Raw genomic sequence first — 21,632 nt, forward strand, 5'->3', positions numbered from 1 at the left:
TGGCCGGCGCACTGGCCGCCAAACCAAGAGGCAGACTGACAAGGAAAAATATCCACACCTGTGTTAGTGTCCAAAAATAGCAAAATATGGATTGCCACTGCATGTGATAGCCTCCTCTTCAGATTCGGACTTTGGCCGGTCACCCTTTATGACAAATGCCTTAAGACAAGAACAATTTCAGACTTTGAGCGGTCGACCATGGTTAGTGCAGACTGGCCAGCCATTGGCCAAAGTCAAGAAATATTTCGTACTTTGCCCAGTCAGTGGAAGGTGATGTCGGCCTATGCGTGCTTTGGGTGACTTCGGGCTTTGATCGTAACACACATACACACACACATTTATATTTGTTCACTTCTTCATTGTTGATTGTATGTTGGGAGCGATTTCCTCCAATTAAAAAAATTCCTAATAATATATTACATGTCAACATGTTATGCGTCATATAGCCTGATGGCTCCGATTTCAACCTGTTTTTCTTTCTGGATGTGCTTCCCTAGCCTGTGTCCGTTCAAGCACAAATTACAAGGCAGCGGTTGTTTGATTTTGGATTTATCTCCCCTAGATGGGTTGCTGTCCCCAGCCTCATCTGACTGGGGGTTGGAACTCCAGACTTTTCAGTTTATCCCCCATGAACTTCAACGGTCCGAACACGCCAGCCCCCAGTGTTTCTTCCAGACTTGTTTCTCCGGGGGGGGGGGGCACTTGAAATTTGGGGGGGGGGCGGTAGACTTTCTTCGGGGGGGGGGGCGGACACTGTTAAAAGTATATATTTTCTATATAAATTATATGAATTTCATTTCGTTCGGGGGGGGGGGGGGCGGTAAAAAATCCCCCCCCCCGAATAGATGCCTGGAAGAAACTCTGCCAGCCCCTTTAAACGGATCCAAATTTGGATTTTTAAAAAGGGGAAATGTTTTTATTGTTCTCCATAATGATGTCACGCTATTAAAAAACTACTTTCACTCTCTCACCTCCTAGCGGTCACAAATCGTCACTAAAAATTCATTAAATGACATCACCTTTCAGCCTCCCCCCCCCCCCCCAATAACATTATGGTTTTGTTTTTGAACTAGAAATTTCTTTCAAAAATAATAATAGAGCAGGGTCACCATTATGTAGACTAGAATAATAATAATTTTAATCCCTGTTTACAAAATGTCTTATAAATTCTAAAAGTAAACCGTTGTATAACACCGTCAGCAGCCCACAACCTGGTCACATGAGTCCGATCCCTATTGCAAAGTGGTTGACTTAATAATTTTTTTGATGATTACGTATTCTTGCATTCCATATATTGAAACTCATACATTGTATAGCACAAAGGGATGCTATTTTTAAAAAAAAATCACTAGAATATAAAAGTATAGATGACATGACACATTAGAACGGGGCACTTAAGCGTCCCTCTTCTTCTCTACAATCGGAGTTTCTTTCTCTCAATTTTCTCCGGGGAGTTGGGCAACACACTTTAAACACCTTCGGGAGTGGGGTGGTTGACGTAAATTTAAAATTTTTTTTTTTTTTTTTAAATCTCTTCCGGGATAGACCTGAAAGAAACACTGCCTTCTTCCTTGCCGTTTCGTCAGTTCTGAAAAAAAATGTAAGCTTAAATTTTAATTACACTAGATTAACATTATTACACTCAACATTCAATTTGTTACCACAATGTAGTTGAAATAGTGAGTAAGAGTTTGTATTTTTTTTTAACGCAAACTGGCAAAATGATTTTGTTAGAAATATATTTTTTGTTCATATTTAAAAAAGAGTGCCTGCCTTAGGAACATTTGTTTCAAAATGGCCGTCTTTGGAGGAAAATATGATCTGACATGTTTTGTTTGATTCTCATCTGAAATTAATACCACACTTTAGTTTATTTGATTTGCTTTATTCTCCTTCCATTGTCGAATTAATACAAATATAACAATATTAATCCTATTTTTGTTAATTTAATTAGGAAAAAATCCTTAAAAATAGGTTTATTCAAATTTAAATTTTTTTAAATTTAGGCCTACAGTTTCATTATAGCTATACGTTTAATTAAAGTAGAGTAGTTTAAAGTATAGTATTATCAACATACAACCTTCAAACTGTAAATAAAAAAAGAACTGCAAAATATTTTTAAAAAGAAATACATTTTAAATGCTCATCGCTAAACTAAAATGTCACTTGCCGAATTGGTGTCAGTGACTAACAATGCTGTGAAAGCTTTAGACAAAAATTCAAACAAAACTGCAAATGCTGTGCGATTATTTGATGTGGGAAGCCCATTTGCTTCTCCCGAAAGTACCAGGTCATTATTGTCTCGAGATTGTGATCAAGAGGAGAGATTGAAAGAGACAGTGGCCGACTTGAGTGATAATACAACAGCTGGCAGTAAAAAGGCCACAGGAACAAAGGAAAAAACTTCCCAAGAGAAAGTAACTGTTATAGAAGTAATTCCAGTAGATCTAAATAATGTTGATACAAATTCAACTGGTACTGAAAAAGTTGGACAGAGGAATGATTCAAACTCAAGCATTGCAGCACAACTTAAACACTTGCCAGTTAAGAGCAGTCAAAAACAGCACATCAAAGGTACTGTTATAGCTCATTGCAATTATAATGATAAATCAGAAAGCAGTTCAAGTTCTGGGAATGAAATTACAAGTTTTCACTCTGTTGCGGATAGTCGCCATAGTGACCAGCCTGAAATAATTGACATCCATGCAGTTACTTGTGATAAATTATGTTCAGATGAAGACCCAGGCAGCGGAGCACATGAGAATCAGGATGTTTATTTTGGATACAGTCATAACAATGTTGGAAGAGTGAGTTTTTAAATTTAAACATAATTATAAACACATAGGCAAGTTAAGGTTTATCTGCACATTTCTGTCATTCAAATAAAGACTCTTTGTCACAAGTAATACTGAATATTCAGGTATATTGTTAAAACTTTATAATGTTCTTTTCATTCATGTTTATTGTTACAACTGCAACTTTCCATCTCTTTACACCATACACCTCTTTACACCATATGCCTCTTTACACCGTACACCTCTTTACACCATACACCTCTATACACCATACACCTCTTTACACTGTACACCTCTTTACACCATACACCTCTTTACACCATACATATCTTTACACCATACACCTCTTTACACCATACACCTCTTTACACCATACACCTCTTTACACCATACACCTCTTTACACCATACACCTCTTTACACCATACACCTCTTTACACCATACAGCTGTTTTTACTTACTAAATGCAACTAGCACCAGGTCACTCTCCGTGTGTATAACAGAGCTTGCTACTTGCTACTTGGTTCCTGTTTGTGATTTATTTATTTTATTTCTCTTAATTCTCTGTGAAGCAAAGAATTTATTTATGTAGATCTCTTTATTTGTTTACATGAGCATATCATCATTAATTAAGAAAACATTGACCTGTCCTAGTCAGATTTTATTCAGCGCTTTCTTTTTATTTTAGAGCTTCCAACCAAAACAACTGCAGCAAGGTGGTCTGAGTACAGAGACAGGTAACCCTTGCAAGACCAAGCTATGTGATGATGTTTTTATATCACAGTTTGGCTTAACAGACAAACAGCTGGAATTGAAAGATGCCCTCTCTAAAAGGTCAGATCATTGTAGTTAAGACATAATCTGCTAAATAAAAGCTAATTGTTTTGTTTAAAAGTGTAAGAAATCAAAATGAAAGAGATTTTAGTACAATTTGTTGACACAAGTGTTTTGTGATTCTAGGCCTCCCATGCTATATACATCAGCAGCTTTTAAAAACTTATCTTTGAACCAAATTTTTCTCTCTAGGTGTGGATTTCAGAAAGCTCAGAAAAAATTTGTTCAGACACAGATCATTCCAAGAAAGACTGAGCCAGCTGGACAGGAAGTGACCCAGACAGCCAGTGTGGTGACAGACGCCAACACTGCAGCAACAGCAGCAGCTGCTGCGTCTGCTGCTGTGGCTGCCACACAGCCATTCTTAAAGGTCAGTAGGTCAATAGGTTTTCTTAAAGGTCAGTAGGTCAATAGGTTTTCTTAAAGGTCAGTAGGTCAATAGGCTTTCTTAAAGGTCAGTAGGTCAATAGGTTTTCTTAAAGGTCAGTAGGTCAATAGGTTTTCTTAAAGGTCAGTAGGTCAATAGGTTTTCTTAAAGGTCAGTAGGTCAATAGGTTTTCTGAATGGTCAGTAGGTCAATAGGTTTTCTTAAAGGTCAGTAGGTCAATAGGTTTTCTTAAAGGTCAGTAGGTCAATAGGTTTTCTTAAAGGTCAGTAGGTCAATAGGTTTTCTTAAAGGTCAGTAGGTCAATAGGTTTTCTTAAAGGTCAGTAGGTCAATAGGTTTTCTGAATGGTCAGTAGGTCAATAGGTTTTCTTAAAGGTCAGTAGGTCAATAGGTTTTCTTAAAGGTCTGTAGGTCAATAGGCTTTCTTAAAGGTCTGTAGGTCAATAGGCTTTCTTAAAGGTCTGTAGGTCAATAGGCTTTCTTAAAGGTCAGTAGGTCAATAGGTTTTCTTAAAGGTCAGTAGGTCAATAGGCTTTCTTAAAGGTCTGTAGGTCAATAGGCTTTCTTAAATGTCTGTAGGTCAATAGGCTTTCTTAAAGGTCTGTAGGTCAATAGGTTTTCTTAAAGGTCTGTAGGTCAATAGGCTTTCTTAAAGGTCTGTAGGTCAATAGGTTTTCTTAAAGGTCTGTAGGTCAATAGGCTTTCTTAAAGGTCTGTAGGTCAATAGGTTTTCTTAAAGGTCTGTGTCTCTTGGTCAAAACTAGGTCACTGAGATATTGCCTTGACATTGATGCTTGTCACCAGATCCAGCTTGACCTTGACCTGAAGATGCAGCAACTTCTGAGCCAGCTGTCAGACATTGAGAAGAAAACGGCCAGTGTGGGGGTGGGGAAAAACTCTGAGTCGGAGGAGCGGATCAACTGGCTGGAGAAACAAATGGCGGAGCTGAATGAGAGGAGGATGGAACACCTGGAAAACTTGCAGCAACAACAGCTGCAGATGCAGGTGGGCACTGTGCTGTGGGGGTGTTTAGATGGTGTCTGTGGTGTGGGGGTGTTTAGGTGGTGTCTGTGGTGTGGGGGTGTTTAGTTGGTGTCTGTGGTGTGTGGGTGTTTAGGTGGTGTCTGTGTTGTGTGGGTGTTTAGGTGGTGTCTGTGCTGTGGGGGTGTTTAGGTGGTGCTTGTAGTGTGGGGGTGTTTAGGTGGTGTCTGTGGTGTGGGGGTGTTTAGGTGGGGTCTGTGCTGTGGGGGTGTTTAGTTGGTGTCTGTGGTGTGGGGGTGTTTAGGTGGTGTCTGTGTTGTGTGGGTGTTTAGGTGGTGTCTGTGCTGTGGGGGTGTTTAGGTGGTGTCTGTGGTGTGGGGGTGTTTAGGTGGTGTCTGTGGTGTGGTGGTGTTTAGGTGGTGTCTGTGGTGTGGGGGTGTTTAGGTGGTGTCTGTGGTCTGGGGGTGTTTAGGTGGTGTCTGTGGTGTGGGGGTGTTTAGGTGGTGTCTGTGCTGTGTGGGTGTTTAGGTGGTGTCTGTGGTGTGTGGGTGTTTAGGTGGTGTCTGTGCTGTGGGGGTGTTTAGGAGGTGTCTGTGCTGTGGGGGTGTTTAGGAGGTGTCTGTGCTGTGTGGGTGTTTAGGTGGTGTCTGTGGTGTGTGGGTGTTTAGGTGGTGTCTGTGCTGTGGGGGGTGTTTAGGTGGTGTCTGTTGTGTGGTGGTGTTTAGGTGGTGTCTGTGGTGTGGTGGTGTTTAGGTGGTGTCTGTGGTGTGGGGGTGTTTAGGTGGTGTCTGTGCTGTGTGGGTGTTTAGGTGGTGTCTGTGGTGTGTGGGTGTTTAGGTGGTGTCTGTGCTGTGGGGGTGTTTAGGTGGTGTCTGTGCTGTGGGGGTGTTTAGGTGGTGTCTGTGCTGTGGGGGTGTTTAGGTGGGGTCTGTGCTGTGGGGGTGTTTAGGAGGTGTCTGTGCTGTGGGGGTGTTTAGGAGGTGTCTGTGCTGTGTGGGTGTTTAGGTGGTGTCTGTGCTGTGGGGGTGTTTAGGTGGGGTCTGTGCTGTGGGGGTGTTTAGGTGGTGTCTGTGGTGTGGGGGTGTTTAGGAGGTGTCTGTGTTGTGTGGGTGTTTAGGTGGTGTCTGTGCTGTGGGGGTGTTTAGTTGGTGTCTGTGATGTGGGGGTGTTTAGTTGGTGTCTGTGCTGTGGGGGTGTTTAGGTGGTGTCTGTGCTGTGGGGGTGTTTAGGTGGTGTCTGTGTTGTGGGGGTGTTTAGGTGGTGTCTGTGGTGTGGGGGTGTTTAGGTGGTGTCTGTGGTGTGGGGGTGTTTAGGTGGTGTCTGTGGTGTGTGGGTGTTTAGGTGGTGTCTGTGGTGTGTGGGTGTTTAGGTGGTGTCTGTGTTGTGTGAGTGTTTAGGTGGTGTCTGTGGTGTGTGGGTGTTTAGGTGGGGTCTGTGGTCTGGGGGTGTTTAGGTGGTGTCTGTGGTCTGGGGGTGTTTAGGTGGTGTCTGTGTTGTGGGGGTGTTTAGGTGGTGTCTGTGCTGTGGGGGTGTTTAGGTGGTGTCTGTGATGTGGGGGTGTTTAGTTGGTGTCTGTGCTGTGGGGGTGTTTAGGTGGTGTCTGTGCTGTGGGGGTGTTTAGGTGGTGTCTGTGTTGTGGGGGTGTTTAGGTGGTGTCTGTGCTGTGGGGGTGTTTAGGTGGGGTCTGTGCTGTGGGGGTGTTTAGGTGGGGTCTGTGGTCTGGGGGTGTTTAGGTGGTGTCTGTGGTCTGGGGGTGTTTAGGTGGTGTCTGTGCTCTGGGGGTGTTTAGGTGGTGTCTGTGGTGTGGTGGTGTTTAGGTGGTGTCTGTGGTGTGGTGGTGTTTAGGTGGTGTCTGTGGTGTGGGGGTGTTTTGGTGGTGTCTGTGCTGTGTGGGTGTTTAGGTGGTGTCTGTGGTGTGGGGGTGTTTAGGTGGTGTCTGTGCTGTGGGGGGTGTTTAGGTGGTGTCTGTGGTGTGTGGGTGTTTAGGTGGTGTCTGTGGTGTGGGGGTGTTTAGGTGGTGTCTGTGCTGTGGGGGTGTTTAGGTGGTGTCTGTGCTGTGGGGGTGTTTAGTTGGTGTCTGTGCTGTGGGGGTGTTTAGGTGGTGTCTGTGTTGTGGGGGTGTTTAGGTGGTGTCTGTGCTGTGTGGGTGTTTAGGTGGTGTCTGTGGTGTGTGGGTGTTTAGGTGGTGTCTGTGGTCTGGGGGTGTTTAGGTGGTGTCTGTGGTCTGGGGGTGTTTAGGTGGTGTCTGTGGTGTGGGGGTGTTTAGGTGGTGTCTGTGGTCTGGGGGTGTTTAGGTGGTGTCTGTGGTGTGGGGGTGTTTAGGTGGTGTCTGTGCTGTGGGGGTGTTTAGGTGGTGTCTGTGTTGTGGGTGGGTGTTTAGGATGTTTGTAGCTCATGCCATATGTGTGGCTAATGACATGTGTGTAGGTCATGACATGTGTGTAGGTCATGACATGTGTGTCTCATGACATGTGTGTAGCTCATGACATGTGTGTAGGTCATGACATGTGTGTAGGTCATGACATGTGTGTCTCATGACATGTGTGTAGCTCATGACATGTGTGTAGGTCATGACATGTGTGTAGGTCATGACATGTGTGTAGGTCATAACATGTGTGTCTCATGACATGTGTGTAGCTCATGACATGTGTGTAGGTCATGACATGTGTGTAGGTCATGACATGTGTGTAGGTCATGACATGTGTGTGTCTCATGACATGTGTGTAGCTCATGACATGTGTGTAGGTCATGACATGTGTGTAGGTCATGACATGTGTGTCTCATGACATGTGTGTAGCTCATGACATGTGTGTAGGTCATGACATGTGTGTAGGTCATGACATGTGTGTAGGTCATAACATGTGTGTCTCATGACATGTGTGTAGCTCATGACATGTGTGTAGGTCATGACATGTGTGTAGGTCATGACATGTGTGTAGGTCATGACATGTGTGTGTCTCATGACATGTGTGTAGCTCATGACATGTGTGTGACTTATGACATCTTATATCCTCAGGCCCAGCTGCTTTACATCTCCAGACAAAAAAATTCTCCAGGGAGAAAACTCTTGTCCTACCTCCCACACAATCACACATCACACGGCCACACAGCTTCACACGGCCACACAGCTTTACACGGCCGCTTGTCTGACGTTGCTACCACCAGGGTGCCATCCCACGCCACTGAGAGGACCACTGCAGCAGCTGGCCAGCGCCCAACCCTCCCAGAGGCTGGCCGACAGAGTTACCTGAGTGAGGTGAGAGAACTGCAGGGGTCACACCTGGACACACCTGCACCACGGAACCAGGTGCCAAGGCCAACACCCTACACCCTGCCTCAGGAGCCTCAGAAAGGTTAGTTGCCTCAGCTATTGTTAGTACTCAGCATTTTAAGTTAAAATTGATACTGAAACAAATTGTATTTAAAGTGGAGTGTTTGATCTGAGTTAATGAGTTTTCTAAGTGGGTCAAGGCGAACGTCTTCAGGTCAAGGGATTTCTCAGAACTTGACAGAGGATATATACCATTTCAGTTTTTTTACACAAATATTTCAATCTGCATTTTTCCCCTCCTTTTTATCAAATGTTCCAATTTTATGTTAAGTGACCCTTGAGACTGATCAAATATTTCCAATTTTATGATGAGGTGACCCATGAGACTGGTCAAATATTTCCAATTTTATGTTGAGGTGACCCATGAGACTGATCAAACATTTCCAATTTTATGATGAGGTGACCCATGAGACTGGTCAAATATTTCCAATTTTATGGTGAGGTGACCCATGAGATTGGTCAAATATTTCCAATTTTATGGTGAAGTGACCCATGAGACTGGTCAAATATTTCCATTTTTATGGTGAGGTGACCCATCAGATTGGTCAAATATTTCCAATTTTATGGTGAGGTGACCCATGAGACTGGTCAAATATTTCCAATTATATGTTGAAGTGACCCATGAGACTGGTCAAATATTTCCAATTTTATGGTGAGGTGACCCATGAGACTGGTCAAATATTTCCAATTTTATGGTGAGGTGACCCATGAGACTGGTCAAATATTTCCAATTTTATGGTGAGGTGACCCATGAGACTGGTCAAATATTTCCAATTTTATGTAGAGGTGACCCATGAGACTGGTCAAATATTTCCAGTTTTATGGTGAGGTGACCCATGAGACTGGTCAAATATTTCCAATTTTATGATGAGGTGACCCATGAGACTGGTCAAATATTTCCAATTTTATGGTGAGGTGACCCATGAGACTGGTCAAATATTTCCAATTATATGTTGAAGTGACCCATGAGACTGGTCAAATATTTCCAATTTTATGGTGAGGTGACCCATGAGACTGGTCAAATATTTCCAATTTTATGATGAGGTGACCCATCAGATTGGTCAAATATTTCCAATTTTATGGTGAGGTGACCCATGAGACTGGTCAAATATTTCCAATTTTATGTTGAAGTGACCCATGAGACTGGTCAAATATTTCCAATTTTATGGGGAGGTGACCCATGAGGCTGGTCAAATATTTCCAATTTTATGGTGAGGTGACCCATGAGACTGATCAAATATTTCCAATTTTATGTTGAGGTGACCCATGAGACTGGTCAAATATTTCCAATTTTATGATGAGGTGACCCATGAGACTGGTCAAATATTTCCAATTTTATGTTAAGTGACCCATGAGACTGATCAAATATTTCCAATTTTATGATGAGGTGACCCATGAGACTGGTCAAATATTTCCAATTTTATTGTGAGGTGACCCATGAGACTGGTCAAATATTTCCAATTTTATGGTGAGGTGACCCATGAGACTGGTCAAATATTTCCAATTTTATGGTGAGGTGACCCATGAGACTGGTCAAATATTTCCAATTTTATGATGAGGTGACTCATGAGACTGATCAAATATTTCCAATTTTATGATGAGGTGACCCATGAGACTGGTCAAATATTTCCAATTTTATGGTGAGGTGACCCATGAGACTGATCAAACATTTCCAATTTTATGTTGAAGTGACCCATGAGACTGGTCAAATATTTCCAATTTTATGGTGAGGTGACCCATGAGACTGGTCAAATATTTCCAATTTTATGGTGAGGTGACCCATGAGACTGGTCAAATATTTCCAATTTTATGGTGAGGTGACCCATGAGACTGGTCAAATATTTCCAATTTTATGATGAGGTGACCCATGAGACTGATCAAATATTTCCAATTTTATGATGAGGTGACCCATGAGACTGGTCAAATATTTCCAATTTTATGATGAGGTGACCCATGAGACTGGTCAAATATTTCCAATTTTATGGTGAGGTGACCCATGAGACTGATCAAACATTTCCAATTTTATGATGAGGTGACTCATGAGACTGATCAAATATTTCTAATTTTATGTTGAAGTGACCCATGAGACTGATCAAACATTTCCAATTTTATGATGAGGTGACCCATGAGACTGGTCAAATATTTCCAATTTTATGTAGAGGTGACCCATGAGACTGGTCAAATATTTCCAGTTTTATGATGAGGTGACCCCCGAGACTGGTCAAATATTTCCAGTTTTATGGTGAGGTGACCCATGAGACTGATCAAATATTTCCAATTTTATGATGAGGTGACCCATGAGATTGGTCAAATATTTCCAATTTTATGGTGAGGTGACCCATGAGACTGGTCAAATATTTCCAATTTTATGGTGAGGTGACCCATCAGATTGGTCAAATATTTCCAATTTTATGGTGAGGTGACCCATGAGACTGATCAAACATTTCCAATTTTATGGTGAGGTGACCCATGAGACTGGTCAAATATTTCCAATTTTATGATGAGGTGACCCATGAGATTGGTCAAATATTTCCAATTTTATGGTGAGGTGACCCATCAGATTGGTCAAATATTTCCAATTTTATGGTGAGGTGACCCATGAGACTGGTCAAATATTTCCAATTTTATGTTAAGTGACCCATGAGACTGGTCAAATATTTCCAATTTTATGATGAGGTGACCTATGAGACTGGTCAAATATTTCCAATTTTATGGTGAGGTGACCCATGAGATTGGTCAAATATTTCCAATTTTATGGTGAGGTGACCCATGAGACTGGTCAAATATTTCCAATTTTATGGTGAGGTGACCCATGAGACTGATCAAATATTTCCAATTTTATGTTAAGTGACCCATGAGACTGGTCAAATATTTCCAATTTTATGGTGAGGTGACCCATGAGACTGGTCAAATATTTCCAATTTTATGGTGAGGTGACCCACGAGACAGGTCAAATATTTCCAATTTTATGGTGAGGTGACCCATGAGACTGGTCAAATATTTCCAATTTTATGGTGAGGTGACCCATGAGACTGGTCAAATATTTCCAATTTTATGGTGAGGTGACCCATGAGACTGGTCAAATATTTCCAATTTTATGGTGAGGTGACCCATGAGACTGGTCAAATATTTCCAATTTTATGGTGAGGTGACCCATCAGATTGGTCAAATATTTCCAATTTTATGGTGAGGTGACCCATGAGACTGATCAAACATTTCCAATTTTATGGTGAGGTGACCCATGAGACTGGTCAAATATTTCCAATTTTATGGTGAGGTGACCCATGAGACTGATCAAACATTTCCAATTTTATGGTGAGGTGACCCATGAGACTGGTCAAATATTTCCAATTTTATGGTGAGGTGACCCATGAGACTGGTCAAATATTTCCAATTTTATGGTGAGGTGACCCATGAGACTGGTCAAATATTTCCAATTTTATGGTGAGGTGACCCATGAGACTGGTCAAATATTTCCAATTTTATGGTGAGGTGACCCATGAGACTGATCAAATATTTCCAATTTTATGTTAAGTGACCCATGAGACTGATCAAATATTTCCAATTTTATGGTGAGGTGACCCATGAGACTGGTCAAATATTTCCAATTTTATGGTGAGGTGACCCATGAGACTGGTCAAATATTTCCAATTTTATGATGAGGTGACCCATGAGACTGGTCAAATATTTCCAATTTTATGGTGAGGTGACCCATGAGACTGATCAAACATTTCCAATTTTATGATGAGGTGACCCATGAGACTGGTCAAATATTTCCAATTTTATGGTGAGGTGACCCATGAGACTGGTCAAATATTTCCAATTTTATGATGAGGTGACCCATGAGACTGGTCAAATATTTCCAATTTTATGGTGAGGTGACCCATGAGACTGGTCAAATATTTCCAATTTTATTGTGAGGTGACCCACGAGACTGGTCAAATATTTCTAATTTTATGATGAGGTGACCCATGAGACTGATCAAATATTTCCAATTTTATGTTGAAGTGACCCATGAGACTGGTCAAATATTTCCAATTTTATGGTGAGGTGACCCATGAGACTGATCAAATATTTCCAATTTTATGATGAGGTGACCCATGAGACTGATCAAATATTTCCAATTTTATGATGAGGTGACCCATGAGACTGATCAAATATTTCTAATTTTATGTTGAAGTGACCCATGAGACTGGTCAAATATTTCCAATTTTATGTTAAGTGACCCATGAGACTGATCAAATATTTCCAATTTTATGGTGAGGTGACCCATGAGACTTGTGACTTTTTCAGGCTTGGGTTTTCTGGAAGATTTGCTGGATGCTGAAGGGCATTTGGACACGACCTTTAACGTGCAGGGAGACAACTTGACACCAGCATCAAACAGGTCAGTTTAAATGTCTTACCTCCCCTTACTTTTATTTCTTGACTTGCTTCGCTCCCTTTATACCTAGCGGAGCAACAGAACCAGTCAAAGTTTGGATGTTAAATCAGGTACACTGAGAAGGGATGGGGGGGGGGGGGGGGGGGGGGACACACCAGGAAATAGAAAAAAATTGACAATGCATTAATTCATGCTTATACCAGAGCAGTACACCTGCTACTGTCTATACCAGAGCTGTATTCAGGTCCTGTATGGTGTTCAGATCCTTAAGGTGTTCACGTCCTCTAAGGTGTTCAGTTCCTGTAAGGTGTTCATGTCCTGTAAGGTGTTCAGGTCCTGTAAGGTCTTCAGCTCCTCTAAGGTGTTTAGGTCCTGTAAGGTGTTCAGGTCCTCTAAGGTGTTCAGGTCCTGTAAGGTGTTCAGGTCCTGTAAGGTGTTCAGGTCCTCTAAGGTGTTTAGGTCCTGTAAGGTGTTCAGGTTCTGTAAGGTGTTCAGGTCCTGTAAGGTGTTCAGGTCCTCTAAGGTGTTCAGGTCCTGTAAGGTGTTCAGGTCCTCTAATGTGTTCAGGTCCTCTAAGGTGTTCAGGTCCTCTAAGGTGTTCAGGTCCTGTTCAGGTCCTGGAAGGTGTTCAGGTCCTCTAAGGTGTTCAGGTCATTAATGTGTTCAGGTCCTCTAAGGTGTTCAGGTCCTTAAGGTGTTCAGGTCCTTTAAGGTGTTCAGGTCCTGTAAGGTGTTCAGGTCCTCTAAGGTGTTAAGGTCCTGTAAGGTGTTCAGGTCCTGTAAGGTGTACAGGTCCTTAAGGTGTTCATGTCCACTAAGGTGTTCAGTTCCTTAAGGTGTTCTGGTCCTCTAAGGTGTTTAGGTCCTGTAAGGTGTTCAGGTCCTCTAAGGTGTTCAGGTCCTGTAAGGTGTTCAGGTCCTGTAAGGTGTTCAGGTCCTCTAAGGTGTTTAGGTCCTGTAAGGTGTTCAGGTCCTGTAAGGTGTTCAGGTCCTGTAAGGTGTTCAGGTCCTCTAAGGTGTTCAGGTCCTGTAAGGTGTTCAGGTCCTCTAATGTGTTCAGGTCCTCTAAGGTGTTCAGGTCCTCTAAGGTGTTCAGGTCCTGTTCAGGTCCTGGAAGGTGTTCAGGTCCTCTAAGGTGTTAAGGTCCTGTAAGGTGTTCAGGTCCTGTAAGGTGTTCAGGTCCTCTAAGGTGTTCAGGTCATTAATGTGTTCAGGTCCTCTAAGGTGTTCAGGTCCTGTAAGGTGTTCAGGTCCTCTAAGGTGTTAAGGTCCTGTAAGGTGTTCAGGTCCTGTAAGGTGTACAGGTCCTTAAGGTGTTCATGTCCACTAAGGTGTTCAGTTCCTTAAGGTGTTCTGGTCCTCTAAGGTGTTCAGGTCATGGAAGGTGTTCAGGTCTTGGAAGGTATTCAGGTCCTCTAAGGTTTCAGGTCCTTAAGGTGTTCAGGTCCTGTAAGGTGTTCAGGTCCTGTTAGGTTTTCAGTTCCTCTAAGGTGTTCTGGTCTTAAAGGTGTTCAGGTCCTCTAGGTTGTTCAGGTACTGTAGATGTTCAGGTCCTCTAAGGTGTTCAGGTCCTTAAAGTGTTCAGGTCCTCTAAGGTGTTCAGGTCTTGTAAGGTGTTCAGGTCCTGTAAGGTGTTCAGGTCCTCTAAGGTGTTCAGTTCCTTAAGGTGTTCATGTCCACTAATGTGTTCAGTTCCTGTAAGGTATTCAGGTCCTGTTAAGGTCCTCTAAGGTGTTCAGTTCCTGTTAAGGTCCTCTAAGTTGTTCAGGTCCTGTAAGGTGTTCAGTTCCTTAAAGTGTTCAGGTCCTCTAAGGTGTTCAGGTCCTGTAAGGTGTTCAGGTCCTGTAAGGTGTTCAGGTCCTCTAAGGTGTTTAGGTCCTGTAAGGTGTTCAGGTCCTGTAAGGTGTTCAGGTCCTGTAAGGTGTTCAGGTCCTCTAAGGTGTTCAGGTCCTGTAAGGTGTTCAGGTCCTCTAATGTGTTCAGGTCCTCTAAGGTGTTCAGGTCCTCTAAGGTGTTCAGGTCCTGTTCAGGTCCTGGAAGGTGTTCAGGTCCTCTAAGGTGTTAAGGTCCTGTAAGGTGTTCAGGTCCTGTAAGGTGTTCAGGTCCTCTAAGGTGTTCAGGTCATTAATGTGTTCAGGTCCTCTAAGGTGTTCAGGTCCTGTAAGGTGTTCAGGTCCTCTAAGGTGTTAAGGTCCTGTAAGGTGTTCAGGTCCTGTAAGGTGTACAGGTCCTTAAGGTGTTCATGTCCACTAAGGTGTTCAGTTCCTTAAGGTGTTCTGGTCCTCTAAGGTGTTCAGGTCATGGAAGGTGTTCAGGTCTTGGAAGGTATTCAGGTCCTCTAAGGTTTCAGGTCCTTAAGGTGTTCAGGTCCTGTAAGGTGTTCAGGTCCTGTTAGGTTTTCAGTTCCTCTAAGGTGTTCTGGTCTTAAAGGTGTTCAGGTCCTCTAGGTTGTTCAGGTACTGTAGATGTTCAGGTCCTCTAAGGTGTTCAGGTCCTTAAAGTGTTCAGGTCCTCTAAGGTGTTCAGGTCTTGTAAGGTGTTCAGGTCCTGTAAGGTGTTCAGGTCCTCTAAGGTGTTCAGTTCCTTAAGGTGTTCATGTCCACTAATGTGTTCAGTTCCTGTAAGGTATTCAGGTCCTGTTAAGGTCCTCTAAGGTGTTCAGGTCCTTAAGGTGTTCAGGTCCTCTAAGGTGTTCAGTTCCTGTTAAGGTCCTCTAAGTTGTTCAGGTCCTGTAAGGTGTTCAGTTCCTTAAAGTGTTCAGGTCCTCTAAGGTGTTCAGGTCCTCTAAGGTGTTCAGGTCCTGTTAAGGTGTTCAGGTCCTCTAAGGTGTTCAGGTCCTGTAAGGTGTTCTGGTCCTTAAGGTGTTCAGGTCCTCTAAGGTGTTTAGGTCCTGTAAGGTGTTCTGGTCCTGTTAAGGTGTTAATGTCCTCTAAGGTGTTCAGGTCCTCTAAGGTGTTCAGGTCCTGTAAGGTGTTCAGATCCTCTAATGTGTTCAGGTCCTCTAAGGTGTTCAGGTCCTCTAAGGTGTTCAGGTCCTGTTCAGGTCCTGGAAGGTGTTCAGGTCCTCTAAGGTGTTCAGGTCATTAATGTGTTCAGGTCCTCTAAGGTGTTCAGGTCCTGTAAGGTGTTCAGGTCCTCTAAGGTGTTAAGGTCCTGTAAGGTGTTCAGGTCCTGTAAGGTGTACAGGTCCTTAAGGTGTTCATGTCCACTAAGGTGTTCAGTTCCTTAAGGTGTTCTGGTCCTCTAAGGTGTTCAGGTCATGGAAGGTGTTCAGGTCTTGGAAGGTGTTCAGGTCCTCTAAGGTTTCAGGTCCTTAAGGTGTTCAGTTCCTCTAAGGTGTTCTGGTCCTAAAGGTGTTCAGGTCCTCTAGGTTGTTAAGGTACTGTAGATGTTCAGGTCCTCTAAGGTGTTCAGGTCCTTAAAGTGTTCAGGTCCTCTAAGGTGTTCAGGTCCTGTAAGGTGTTCAGGTCCTGTAAGGTGTTCAGGTCCTCTAAGGTGTTCAGTTCCTTAAGGTGTTCATGTCCACTAATGTGTTCAGTTCCTGTAAGGTATTCAGGTCCTGTTAAGGTCCTCTAAGGTGTTCAGGTCCTTAAGGTGTTCAGGTCCTCTAAGGTGTTCAGTTCCTGTTAAGGTCCTCTAAGTTGTTCAGGTCCTGTAAGGTGTTCAGTTCCTTAAAGTGTTCAGGTCCTCTAAGGTGTTCAGGTCCTCTAAGGTGTTCAGGTCCTGTTAAGGTGTTCAGGTACTCTAAGGTGTTCATGTCCTTAAGGTGTTCAGGTCCTGTAAGGTGTTCTGGTCCTTAAGGTGTTCAGGTCCTCTAAGGTGTTCAGGTCCTCTAAGGTGTTCTGATCCTGTTAAGGTGTTAATGTCCTCTAAGGTGTTCATGTCCTTAAGGTGTTCAGGTCCTCTAAGGTGTTCAGGTCCTTAAGGTGTTCAGGTCCTCTAAGGTGTTCAGGTCCTGTAAGGTGTTTTGGTCCTGTTCAGGTCCTCTAAGGTGTCCCTTGGCGCCCTGTCAACGTGGCCAGATTTTCAATTGGTCCTCTCATTTCTTGCCAAACAGCCCAGCGTATGAGCCAGCCATCCCGGCAAGCACTTGAGATGGGGCGGGCTGTGACCTGGCATAAATCTCTATTGTGATGGCGAGCCCCGAGCCTGACGGTGCATTGGGTCTCGTGCATTCACAGCTGGGGGGGGGGGGGGGTGAGATGGGTGGATCCTAGAGAAAACATGGATTAGAATATTTAATGGAAAAAAGAAAAAAAAGTCTATAACATATGTCGGTTCGTGTGTGTGTAAAGAATGAAAAGATGTATAATGTATGTAGATGATTGGCGTGAACAATTTGAAGAGATTTCAGTCCAAACCAAGGAATTATTTTGGCCAGCAGTTGATATGTGGCCACTACGCCATCTCTATCAATGTTTACTCCCCTACACGCCCTAACTTCTCAGTTGTCTCATGTGTCTACCACTGTGTCTCATGTGTCTACCACTGTGTCTCATGTGTCTACCACTGTGTCTCATGTGTCTACCACTGTGTATCATGTGTCTACCACTGTGTCTCATGTGTCTAGTGTCTCATGTGTCTACCACTGTGTCTCATGTGTCTACCACTGTGTCTCATGTGTCTACCACTGTGTATCATGTGTCTACCACTGTGTCTCAGTTGTCTCATGTGTCTACCACTGTGTCTCATGTGTCTACCACTGTGTCTCATGTGTCTACCACTGTGTCTCATGTGTCTACCACTGTGTCTCATGTGTCTACCACTGTGTATCATGTGTCTACCACTGTGTCTCGTGTGTCTACCACTGTGTCTCATGTGTCTACCACTGTGTCTCATGTGTCTACCACTGTGTCTCATGTGTCTACCACTGTGTCTCATGTGTCTACCACTGTGTCTCATGTGTCTACCACTGTGTCTCATGTGTCTACAACTGTGTCTCATGTGTCTACCACTGTGTCTCATGTTTCTACCAATGTGTCTCATGTGTTTGCCACTGTCTCAGTTCGGTCTCCCACACTACCAACACCTCCCCTAGTCACGCCACCCCCCCCCCCCCGGCGTGTGTGCGTGTTATTGATGTATTCAGTCAAGGCTAACGGCAGACGACATCCGGTGATTTTTCGCTTCTCTGCCACTCTGGTCACGCAGGGGCCGGCCATGTAAATGTAGACGATCTAATCAGGGGCCCCAAATAACGGAGGCACGACACGCAACTCGCTCATGAGAGGCAGCCATCAGTCGGCCAGACAGCCCTCACGCCGCAGTCACGCAGATTGTTAGCAAGTTTCTCCCGGCTTAGGCTGTCTGGCCCAGGACGGGAGCCAAAGCTTAATAAATGGCTGCTTGCCATGGAAGTTTACAGGAGGCGCTCGCGTGCTGGGGCCCCACTTGTGCCAGAAAAACGATGCCTCACTTCCCTTCGTGATTAATAATTACACGGGCTCTATGGGCACGTGGGCTCCAGTGGTCCAGGTTGGTTGGTTGTGGTCCAGGTTGGTTGCTTGTGGTCCAGGTTGATTGGTTGTGGTCCAGATTGGTTGGTTGTGGTCCAGGTTGGTTGGTTGTGGTCCAGGTTGGTTGGTTGTGGTCCAGGTTGGTTGTGGTCCAGGTTGGTTGTGGTCCAGGTTGGTTGTGGTTCAGGTTGGTTGTGGTCCAGGTTGGTTGTGGTCCAGGTTGGTTGTGGTCCAGGTTGGTTGTGGTCCAGGTTGGTTGTGGTTCAGGTTGGTTGTGGTCCAGGTTGGTTGGTTGTGGTCCAGGTTGGTTGTGGTCCAGGTTGGTTGTGGTCCAGATTGGTTGTGGTCCAGGTTGGTTGTGGTCCAGGTTGGTTGTGGTCCAGGTTGGTTGTGGTCCAGGTTGGTTGTGGTCCAGGTTGGTTGGTTGTGGTCCAGGTTTGTTGGTTGTGGTCCAGGTTTGTTGTGGTCCAGGTTGGTTGGTTGTGGTCCAGGTTGGTTGGTTGTGGTCCAGGTTGGTTGTGGTCCAGGTTGGTTGTGGTCCAGGTTGGTTGTGGTCCAGATTGGTTGTGGTCCAGGTTGGTTGTGGTCCAGGTTGGTTGTGGTCCAGGTTGGTTGTGGTCCAGGTTGGTTGTGGTTCAGGTTGGTTGTGGTCCAGGTTGGTTGTGGTCCAGATTGGTTGTGGTCCAGGTTGTTTGTGGTCAAGGTTGGTTGTGGTCCAGGTTGGTTGTGGTCCAGGTTGGTTGTGGTCCAGGTTGGTTGGTTGTGGTCCAGGTTGGTTGTGGTCCAGGTTGGTTGTGGTCCAGGTTGGTTGTGGTTCAGGTTGGTTGTGGTCCAGGTTGGTTGTGGTCCAGGTTGGTTGTGGTCCAGGTTGGTTGTGGTCCAGGTTGGTTGTGGTTCAGGTTGGTTGTGGTCCAGGTTGGTTGTGGTCCAGGTTGGTTGTGGTCTAGGTTGTTGTGGTCCAGGTTGATTGTGGTCCAGATTGGTTGGTTGTGGTCCAGGTTGGTTGTGGTCCAGGTTGGTTGGTTGTGGTCCAGGTTGGTTGTGGTCCAGATTGGTTGGTTGTGGTCCAGGTTGGTTGTGGTCCAGGTTGGTTGTGGTCCAGATTGGTTGGTTGTGGTCCAGGTTGGTTGTGGTCCAGGTTGGTTGTGGTCAAGGTTGGTTGTGGTCCAGGTTGGTTGTGGTCCAGGTTGGTTGTGGTCCAGGTTTGTTGTGGTCCAGATTGGTCGTGGTCCAGGTTGGTTGTGGTCCAGGTTGGTTGGTTGTGGTCCAGGTTGGTTGGTTGTGGTCCAAGTTGGTTGTGGTCCAAGTTGGTTGGTTGTGGTCCAGGTTGGTTGTGGTCCAGGTTGGTTGTGGTTCAGGTTGGTTGTGGTCCAGGTTGGTTGTGGTCCAGGTTGGTTGGTTGTGGTTCTAGAGTGTGTCTTGGTTCTAGAGTGTGTCTTGGTTTTATAATGTGTCTTGGTTCTAGAGTGTGTCTTGGTTCTAGAGTGTGTCTTGGTTTTATAATGTGTCTTAGTTCTAGAATGTGTCTTGGTTCTAGAGTGTATCTTGGTTTTATAATGTGTCTTAGTTCTAGAATGTGTCTTGGTTCTAGAGTGTATCTTGGTTTTATAATGTGTCTTAGTTCTAGAATGTGTCTTGGTTCTAGAGTGTATCTTGGTTTTATAATGTGTCTTGGTTCTAGAGTGTGTCTTGGTTCTAGAGTGTGTCTTGGTTCTAGAGTGTGTCTTGGTTTTATAATGTGTCTTAGTTCTAGAATGTGTCTTTGTTCTAGAGTGTATCTTTATTTATAATGTGTCTTAGTTCTAGAATGTGTCTTGGTTCTAGAGTGTGTCTTGGTTCTAGAGTGTGTCTTGGTTCTAGAGTGTGTCTTGGTTCTAGAGTGTGTCTTGGTTTTATAATGTGTCTTAGTTCTAGAATGTGTCTTGGTTCTAGAGTGTATCTTGGTTCTAGAGTGTGTCTTGGTTCTAGAGTGTGTCTTGGTTCTAGATTGTGTCTTGGTTCTAGAATATCTTGGTTCTAGAGTGTCTTGGTTCTAGAGTGTGTCTTGGTTCTACATGAGTGTCTTGGTTCTAGAGTGTGTCTTGGTTCTAGAGTGTGTCTTGGTTCTAGAGTGTGTCTTGGTTCTAGAGTGTGTCTTGGTTCCACATGAGTGTCTTGGTTCTAGAGTGTGTCTTGGTTCTAGATTGTGTCTTAGTTGTAGAGTGTGTCTTGGTTCTAGAGTGCGTCTTGGTTCTAGAATGTTTGTTCTAGAGTGTGTCTTGGTTCTAGAGTGTGTCTTGGTTCTAGAGTGTGTCTTGGTTCTAGAATGTTTGTTCTAGAGTGTGTCTTGGTTCTAGAGTGTGTCTTGGTTCTAGAGTGCGTCTTGGTTCTAGAGTGTGTCTTGGTCTTAGATTGTGTCTTGGTTCTAGAGTGTGTCTTGGTTCTAGAGTGTTTCTTGGTTCTAGAGTGTGTTTTGGTTCTAGAGTGTGTCTTGGTTCTAGAGTGTGTCTTGGTTCTAGAGTGTGTCTTGGTTCTAGAGTGTTTCTTGGTTGTAGAGTGTTTGGTTCTAGAGTGTGTCTTGGTTCTATGGTGCATCTTGGTTCTAGAGTGTGTCTTGGTCTTAGATTGTGTCTTGGTTCTAGAGTGTGTCTTGGTTCTAGAGTGTTTCTTGGTTCTAGAGTGTGTTTTGGTTCTAGAGTGTGTCTTGGTTCTAGAGTGTGTCTTGGTTCTAGAGTGTGTCTTGGTTCTAGAGTGTTTCTTGGTCGTAGAGTGTTTGGTTCTAGAGTGTGTCTTGGTTCTAGAGTGTGTCTTGGTTCTAGAGTGTGTCTTGGTTCTAGAGTGTGTTTTATAGTTTGATTACTCTAGTTCTTTTACGCTAGGTCTTTTAGTATGTGTACCTGTTCTTCTGAAAACTAGCCGGCTGAAAACTAACCGGCTGAAAACTAACCGGCTGAAAACTAACCGGCTGAAAACTAACCGGTTGAAAACTAACCGGTTGAAAACTAGCCGGCTGAAAACTAACCGGTTGAAAACTAGCCGGCTGAAAACTAACCGGCTGAAAACTAGCCGGCTGAAACTAACCGGCTGTATGTCACAAAAAAAGGTTTGGACGGCCAGATGCGGGGACGTGTGGCTGGCTGTGGCGTGCGGCACGCCACGTGTAGACAGCAGACGACAGATTGGTCGGACTACACTTGTTTTCAATTCCATCTTGGCCGGAGCATAGACGGTCGCATCACGTGACAGCACGCAAGGATTGGTGGGGGAGGGGTGGCATTTTTTTTTTTTAAATTATCGACTTTATTTAATGTATGTGTAGATGTATGGAAGTATATATATATATATATATATATATATATATATATATATATATATATATATATATATATACATATGTGTGTAAGTATGTATGTATTCTGGAGAGCAAGAAAAAGCCTGTATCCTAAATAAATTTAAATATATTTTGTGTGCATGGCGCTCTGACTC

General features: G+C 44.0%; 1 protein-coding gene across 8 annotated transcripts in view; it reads left to right on the forward strand.

The window, feature by feature from the left end:
• The first annotated feature begins 1,779 nt into the window (after positions 1–1,779).
• LOC131941233 (protein TALPID3) overlaps positions 1,780–21,632 on the forward strand; it is a 72,501-nt gene continuing 52,648 nt past the window's right edge. For 2 of the 8 annotated variants that reach the window (XM_059300341.1, XM_059300342.1), the window contains exons 1-6: positions 1,787–2,807; positions 3,483–3,628; positions 3,821–3,998; positions 4,820–5,020; positions 8,013–8,349; positions 12,621–12,714. In XM_059300341.1, coding sequence (XP_059156324.1) covers positions 2,160–2,807; positions 3,483–3,628; positions 3,821–3,998; positions 4,820–5,020; positions 8,013–8,349; positions 12,621–12,714 — 1,604 coding nt within the window. In that variant the 5' untranslated portion in view covers positions 1,787–2,159. Of the gene's footprint in view, positions 2,808–3,482; positions 3,629–3,820; positions 3,999–4,819; positions 5,021–8,012; positions 8,350–12,620; positions 12,715–21,632 lie in introns of all 8 variants that reach the window. The other 6 variants (XM_059300339.1, XM_059300336.1, XM_059300338.1 and 3 more) reach the window with 6 other exon arrangements.

The sequence above is a fragment of the Physella acuta genome, unplaced genomic scaffold (genome assembly GCF_028476545.2).
Source record: "Physella acuta isolate Inbredline_101_S28 unplaced genomic scaffold, ASM2847654v3 ptg000353l, whole genome shotgun sequence".
NCBI lineage: Eukaryota > Metazoa > Mollusca > Gastropoda > Physidae > Physella > Physella acuta.